Source organism: Pteropus vampyrus, unplaced genomic scaffold (genome assembly GCF_000151845.1).
Source record: "Pteropus vampyrus isolate Shadow unplaced genomic scaffold, Pvam_2.0 Scaffold8, whole genome shotgun sequence".
Lineage (NCBI taxonomy): Eukaryota > Metazoa > Chordata > Mammalia > Chiroptera > Pteropodidae > Pteropus > Pteropus vampyrus.
In genome coordinates this window covers 9,738,633-9,746,843 of record NW_011888789.1, presented here as the reverse complement: position 1 = coordinate 9,746,843, position 8,211 = coordinate 9,738,633, and the positions used below count along the sequence as shown (strand labels likewise).

General features: G+C 43.0%; 1 protein-coding gene across 4 annotated transcripts in view; it reads right to left on the bottom strand.

Annotated features, from left to right (window-relative positions):
* UNC5D (unc-5 netrin receptor D) overlaps nt 1-7,265 on the bottom strand; it is a 507,025-nt gene extending 499,760 nt beyond the window's left edge. For 3 of the 4 annotated variants that reach the window (XM_023538423.1, XM_023538426.1, XM_023538427.1), the window contains exon 1: nt 6,855-7,233. In XM_023538423.1, the coding sequence (XP_023394191.1) occupies nt 6,855-6,957 (103 nt within the window). In that variant the 5' untranslated portion in view covers nt 6,958-7,233. Of the gene's footprint in view, nt 1-6,854 lie in introns of all 4 variants that reach the window. The other variant, XM_011372139.2, reaches the window with a different exon arrangement.
* Between the last annotated feature and the right edge of the window lie 946 nt (nt 7,266-8,211).

The following is an 8,211-nucleotide window of genomic DNA, read 5'->3' as shown; positions in this document are numbered from 1 at the left end:
GATGGGCCCCGCCAAGTAGAGATAACTGTCTTGTAGCAAAGACATCCCTAAACACCAGCTCCACACCATGTTGTGACTACGACCCCGCTGCTTAAGGAATATCAGTACCTCAGATGAACGTTGCTGTTTTTTGTTTGTTTGTTTTAACCAAATAGTTTTGTTCTACCTTTTACTTTAGCTAGAGCACCATTCTCTCATTATCCTGAACTCTGGATTATTTTAAGCGTGGCTACAGTCAAGAAATACAATAAAATGAAGAACATTAAAAAGTGTTAGCAGAGCCTCTTATTTAACAAAAATCTGACTTTGGGCAAACTGTTCAAATTATGGGGGACTAAGTTTCCTCCATATTACAAGAAATTACTTGGATACAGACAAAAGTCTTCAATTTCTTTAATATAAAATTCAAGACTTTAAAATATTACATCTCTCTTTACAAATACTGGAAAATATTATATTGCGTCAGAATGGTGCTCCTTGAATGTCTTATCAGTTTTATGAGTGGCTGTATGTTTGTCTGAGTTAAAGCTGACAACTGTGTTTGCCTAGTCCTCTACTGGCATTTTAAAAATAGTCTTACATTGAATTCCACTTCATACTGGCTTCCAAGTGAAAAATAATATTGAAAATCAAAAGCGTGAATTACTATCATTCTTGGCTCTGCTACACAAAGCGTGGTCCATGGATGGTATCATTTGGAAGCCTGTCAGAAATGCAGAATCTCAGGCCCCTCCCCAGATTTACTAAATCAGAGTGTGCATGTTAACAAGATCTAGTGATTCAAATGCACATTAACATTTGAAAAGCACTGATTTGTAAGTTTCAAACATTATCAGCTTAGCTTCCATAACCCATGATCATTTATTTGGTTCCCCTCCTCTCCCAGATTTTATTAAATTAAATTCAAATAAGGATGATAACAACTAAATAAGTACTGTTTGCTGGCAGAAGCCACCAATCACTTTCAAACAACTCTAAACAACATGCCAACAATATATTTAGATGCAAATCTCCTCATTCAATATTTAGTAAATACATTTGCTTTTATAGTAAGTTATCAAAATTTATGAATGATATTAAACATAGTTATCCTACTGTGAGTTGGTCAGAATGATCGAGGTAGTCAGAATGATTTCTTCACTTTGGCCTCTTGTATCTCCTGCTTCCTATGCCTGCCTGCTAATCACCTACCTTCTGAAATGTCTGCAATGTCATTTTCCCTTGGACTTACCAGATTGAAAAAGTACAATTTCAATTTAGGTAACAACAAAGCATTTAAGTCCATTTTTACTCAAGTTCCACAGTGATGCAGTGACATTTCTCCGTGTAATTCCTCCTACCACTACAACACTGGGTTGAGAAGGGATACGTGTGCTAAGGCCTCTCTCTTTCTGGGGAAGGAGGCTCTTTTGCACTTCATGAACCAGAAATTAGGGGGCAGAAAATCAATATCTGCATTAAGTGGAGCTGTCACTGACCTCACTTGAAGACAGCTTTCGGCTTTGCAGATTCCTTATTTATGAAGGAAACTGTCAGAAGAACCTGGTCATATAGGAAGGGTACACTCCTCACCTTACTCTTATCCTCCTGGAAACAATATTAGAAACTATTTTGTGTCTTACAGTGGTCTGCTGTCATATGAGAAGTGTAATATATGTTTATCATTTCTACTTTAGCCCCATAAACACAACTTTAACATTTCTGTCCCCAATTTCTAGTTCAGTGAAGTCAGAAGAAAGAGGGTGTTGAGGACAAAAAACATGGTACACACTCATACTGCACACAAACCCACTTTCAAAAGAAATACTCCAAAAGCACAACAGAGTTTGCAGATTTCTAATGCAGTTCAAACTGAATACATTAACATCGCCTAATTCTGAAAATTATCTACACACAGCATGTGTATGTGCACAATAAGGCCATACGATGCAATGTGGCACAAACAATTAAAAGTTCTCTTCAAAGTGGAAATGCAAAATAGAACGAATATCTATTTTCTATAAATGAATCTAGCCATCTGCCTCACAAGAGCAGCAGCAGGAGTACCCAAAACAGCAGAAACAGCAGCCTCTGGTGTTAACAATCTATTCTCAAATCTCATGCTCCACATTTCCCCAGCAAACAAGGCTAAAAATACAAGACATGCAACAAATAGTCTCTTGGGATCTGCCATTCCATGGATGGTGTATTCAATCAGAGTAATATTTTCTGTTGAAATTCAAAATTGAAAAAAAGCAAGCTATCATATTAGAAACTGGCGTTCAGAATGTTAAGCATGAATCCAATCCCAAAGTATATTAAGCTGAATGGTGAGAGGGTGGTTGTTTTCATACAACACAAATCTCTGCGATTTATCTGAATATATTTATAGATTTATTTAAGCTACTCTAAATTCCTCTACAACTCTCACAGTTATAGAGATATAATTTTAGCACTTTTGTTACCAAAATATAAGGGTCATTTTATTTTCAGCAGAGTTTAGAAAATGAGCCTTGCTGTAGGCTCTGTGGTTGGTTCAAATCCAGGCGCCTCCATAGACTAACTTTGTGGCCTTGAGCAAGTTATTTAACCTCTCTGTGCCCTTCATTTCCTACCTTCAAAATGAAAACGATAATAATACTTATCTCACAGAGTTATTTTAAGGATTGAATAATATGTATAAAGCTTTTAGAATAATCGATGGCACACACTACACATAATTACTGTTATTATTTCATATTCAAACAAGCTGCAAAAATGCTTTTTCTTAAAAAATAGGCATGATATAAAATAAGGTAGTGACACGATGGTAGTTCTCATGCCAACATTGGCCATTTAGCAAATGAAGGGATGAGCAGATAAGTATTTTTAACTAGAGCGTAAAGCTGAGGATTACAAAGTTTCCACTGGTTATTCCATCACACTGTTAGTTCATGGAGGCATTAGTACAAGGGGGACAGAAGACAGTAACATAGCTGGTCAAGTGGCACTGCCTGAGGTATGGGATAATCGGAATTACTGGCAACGGTGTAATCAAGAAGCAGGGCACATCTGGGCTCTCTGTGAACGCATGTGCCTATTCATTAAAGGGATATCCTGTATCACTACCACCTATCTTACAAGGATGTTATGGAATTTATCTTTATACACCTGTCTTTGGGATTATGTTTTAATACATAGATCTGGGTCTCTAACCTCTAATGTTAAAAAGGGAGGAAGAAAAGGCATAAGGGAGAGGTATCAAATATTCACTATCTCCTGAACACCCAATTTCTTCATAAACCTTGAAAGCTGGCATCTTTTTAAATGGTACACTATATTTGGTAGAAGGAGAATCAGAAACAAGTTTACAAGTCACCAAGGAGATAGATAGAAAAGTGCTTCCTTAACTAGTAAGAAAGCAAGGTCCAGAACTACCTGACCGATTCAGTCATAAGGTTCTAAGAGAACTCACGGAGCCTCCGTGGGGCTCCCTAGGTTTTCCCACTCTATGGGGCACCACTTAAAGAACCACAGACCCACAGATGGGTCATTCAAATAGTGAGGAAGAACGTAAGGGGCATTAAAAAGGGTGACAAGTGCTGCTATTATACTGCCAGGTCATAACGGTTCATCTCTTCTTCAGAACTGAGATACATGAAGAGATTTCTTGAACAGAATACTTTGTCATGTTGGAAAAGAAGGTGCCACTGGTCTGCTCAAGGTGAGAGCACAACCCAAGTTAGAAAAAGACAAATCCAGCAGGAAATTGAGAGAAACAGCTCTTTTCTCATAGCCGTATGGAGAGACAGTTTTTTGAGGAAAGGGAACAGAATGAGGAAGGTGGGTGGAAGTGGGCTATAACATTCATCAAGAAGAAAATGACTATAGATTTAAATTGTATAAACTAGGTAGATAAATTTATGTAAGTATATGTAAAGCACATGACCCTATTATGCCTATAAAATAAATTTGTACTTACCTTGCCCTTAATACATTGCTACGGTTAGTGAAAGGAAGATTTCATTGTCCAGGAAAATTTTTAAAGCAAGTAACTGTGTGAAAGCTTGGCCTGTCTATTATCTTACTCTCTGCCTTCAGACTAGAATATTTTATGTACAGTATCTAATACACGAATCACAACCAGATCAACAGCAGTACTCCTTTTTTCAAAGAACAAAAGCAAATCAGCATGACAACATGATGTGGATTCAATTAGCACTTGGCAGGTCACGAATAACTTTTAAACAACCTTCTTTTAAGTTGGAAAGTGTTAAAATATACGGTAATCATGGCACCGAAGTGCCTTCTTTATAGTATGCCACCAGTCAGGAACATAAATCTGAAGAGGTAAGTCTTGCTTACAAAGGAGGAAACCAGAACACTGCTCCTTGGGCCACTACTAGTCTCTGCACACTTCCTTACCCCAAGCATCTTCCTCTTTGATTATATTCAAACCCAATCATCAGAAATCCCCTTCCAATTTTCAGAGGGTTTTAGATTAAGTATGGGAAAGAGAAGAAGGATGGGAAAGAGAAGAAAATAAATAAATAAACAAGGAGTTGGTGCAATCATCTTGAAAACAAATAAATGATAAATAATTGTAGAGAAAATGCTACTGAATTGTTAAATATTCTTATATCATCAAAGCAAATGACATAATTCGTATATCTTGCTGATTAGAGAAGGCAGAATATCTTGGTTCAAATCAACATGAAAAGCCTTGCAGAACAAAAACTATTTACTTGCATAAATAAGAAAGACCTAGGGCCTACCATAAAGAGCCTGATGAGACTGCTAGGCAAGCATGCCACAAGAGCACACCTGATCTTGCTTTTAATAAATGGCCACCTCCCTGGGCTGGGAGAACTTAGGTAACATTGAAACACACCTTTTGTTCTGAAAACTCCAATTGTGCCCACCTGTCCAAAGCCAGGTGCGTCTGGCTTCACAGGTTTCACAGCCTGCTGACTGTGGAATCTCTGACAGATGCTAAGGGTAATGGGCTTCATGCCCCAGAAAGTAAAATATTACAAGGGAAATATTAGATTTAGTGCTCTACTCCATGTGTCTCAAACATTACTATGATCTGTACAACACATTTGTTGTAAATAAGCCTGCAGAGTGTACAGTATGTTTTCCAGGAGACCTTTAAAGAACAGCTTGCAGACAAGAGGTGCTAGCCTTAGTTTCACAGCCAGCAAAACTCCAAGCAAGAGGCTTTTGGCATGTCCCCACCTCTTGTTTGGGGCTGGCTTCAAGACAACTCCACCAACCAAAGTCCAACCAAAGTCTAGGCATGGAGCCAGTCACTGTTAGGTATTCCATATCAAACAACAAGGAGAATTCAGACATTTAGATCAATATTTAGAAAAGAAATGGCCTGCTTTCCCCCCATAACAGTATATTAAAATCAACTCTGAGCTGATTTTGCAAGGAGGCATTCTCTGTAGTAAATTAAATGGCTGAAGCTTGTGCTTCTTCCAGCAAGGAAAAGAACTATGCTTCACCATTAACCAGTGTGTACAATCACTGAGGCTCATGTTTAAACCTTTCCTGCTTTTTAAAAAGCCTGCTCCATTTAAAAAAAAAAAAAAAAACTTTTCAGGAAATAAAATGCAAATCATCATTGAACAGAATCATCAAACAAAAAGCCTCTATCCACCTTTTTTTTTTAAACTACTCATTCCAGGCAGCACGACTGCTTTTAGCACACCATTAGCTTTTACAAAAATGAGATTATATTAGCTTTTTTTGTGATCGTCCCGAATCCTTTCCACCCTCTTCTGTGTCCTGGCTACTCATATGTTTAAGATAGCCAGTAGAACAGAGGTTAGGTGGTCAAATCAGTTCCACCTCTCGACAGACAAGCGTTAGGTAAATCATTTAATGTAATTATATATTCTAAGCCTAACAGATGGCAAATGGGGAAAGAGAAAGATAAACAAGGGCGGGAAGGAGTAGCTTCCGAATTATCTCAAAGGTAAAACCACAATACTTCAAGCTATGTGTGAAATTGCCTCTGATCATCTTCAAAACAAGTCCGCGGGATTTATCTTTAAGTTCATGCTCCCTGTCCTCACTCAAGGTGGAGCTGAAACCAGTTGCAGTATTTCACTCTGCTGGAGTCCAGAGGATTCAGGAAAATGGGGTCTATGTTTTCAAGTGGAAAAGACAGAGCTTTCCCTGTTGCCCCGCGCTCTCCAGCTCCCTAGCCGGAGTAGGCACAGTGTAGGGAGAAAACGCGCCGGGCGAGCTACCTCAGGCCAACAGCTTCCCAGGGCTCGGCACTGCAGGCACAGTTACACGCGGATGGTGCACACCGCTCTCCCCAGCTCCCGCACACACGCGGCCTCCTCGAAAGAAGCCCAGTGCTGCCTAGGACCACGGGCTAGTGTCGCTCAAGGTGTGGCCAAGCTTAGCAGACTTCAGCCCGGGTGTTGCCCCCGAAGGGAAAAGGAGCCCTCTACATTCAAGCCTACCCTACGGAGACTCCCATCACCCCCAGGAAGTCCCTGACACCACTATGGGCGCCCACCCATAAAAGATCTCCCCTTGGAAGGAAGTGGAGAGAACAGAGGAGAGCGAGACTGGAGGGAAGAAGTGGGTACTCCAGTCTGCAGCAACTGGGGAGGGATTGGAAAATGGAGCAAGCGCGGAGAGTAAAGGGTAGGGGCCCTGTCACAGCAACCTGTAGGATTGTGGATGATCGCAAACTTGGGGTGGAAGGCAGTGGTCCCCGCGGAGATGCCCACCCTGCTCGGCTGGGTGCGCGGAGAGGTGCAGGTTGCAACTTGGGAAGCCAAAGCCGGAGGTGCAGGTCCCGCTTGGTCTTGGTGGCGCCCCCTCGCCTCGCCTCGTCCCCAGCCCCGCCGCCCACTTTGCCCAGCGCTTACCTCGGGCAGCCGCAGCCCCTGTCGCCCAGAAGCACAGCCCCAACCAAGGAAGCCACCAGTGCGCCCCTCCGGCGCCGCCTCCTGCGACAGCCGCTCTCGCCATGCTCCTCGCCCCGCTCTGAAGTACGGTTCCTCTTCCACGCCCGGGAGCGGCACGGCGGGCCAGGGGCCGAGCAAGTGGGTCCCGGGGGTCTTTAGCGAGTGACTCTGCTCCACCACCGCTCCCTAAAGCAGCCCGGCAAGGCGCTCGGAGCCGCCGCTGGCTAGGCACCCAGAGGAAGAGCGCGCCCCCATAACCTCCCACGGCTATGCGACCGCTGCTGCCACCGGCGCTGCCGGAGTCGCTGGCCCTCCTCGCCGCTCGCAGCGGTCCCGCCGCTGCCGGGTCCGGGACTACCGAGCGGAGAAGCGAGTCCGCATCGCTAATGAGACCTCTGCGGCCGCCCTGTCTCCTCCCCGCCGAACAGCAGCCAATGAGCCGGGGCGGGGCGGGGCGGAGGGAGGGGCGGGGCGGCCGGCCGTGCGGAGCGGGAGGCGCAGGTGAGCCCCGCGGCGGCTGCGCGCGCTCCTAGGTTTCTCCTCGCTAGGCAAATTGCCTCCGCTCCTGAACGCAAGCGGGTTCGGAGCCTGATTCGCGAAGACCAGCGTACGCTTCAAGATGTGAGCAAAGCCGGCGGGCCTCTTGGAGGCGAATCCAGCGCAGAAAGATGTGGACGCCTCGGCAGCCTAACTCGGTAGTCTGCTGCTTCCACGAAACCTATGTTTTGTTCAACTTTGAGCTCTTTCAAGGTCTTTCTTTTCCTACTTCCAGTTTTTAACGGCAAAAAAAAAATTTAAAGAGAAAAAAAGACTTAAATGCCAAGTGGAGAAAAATAACACTAGAGTAAATCCATTATTGCAACTATGCTAAATATGCACGCATGTAAATAAAGAAATGGGAAAATTAACAACCATGGATGCATTAAGGGGTATATGATCGATTTTCATTTTTACTTCGCTTGTCTGTGACTGTTTCCACGCCAGAATCCCCAACTTTTCAGAAAAATCCCTGTTTCCGATGACTCCTATTCTGTTTGGTTGTCTTAATCCGGGCCCTGGTAATTGCCTTTATCCTAAGTATCAGAGAAAGAAAGTCGTGCTGAGCCTTTGATGGAAGGGGAGAAGACTTTCTTAAAAGTGTAGGTTGTTTTGAATAGACTGTCAAATATTTAACTGCTTTTGAAAGTACCTTATAAGTGCCTCTCATTCCCCCCCCTCCCAATCAGAAGAGTAATTAAAGAGAGATATTAGAAGAGTAATTTAAGAGAGATTCCATTAGTCCACACAGTTTCAGAGCAAAGAACACACCTGAGGACTT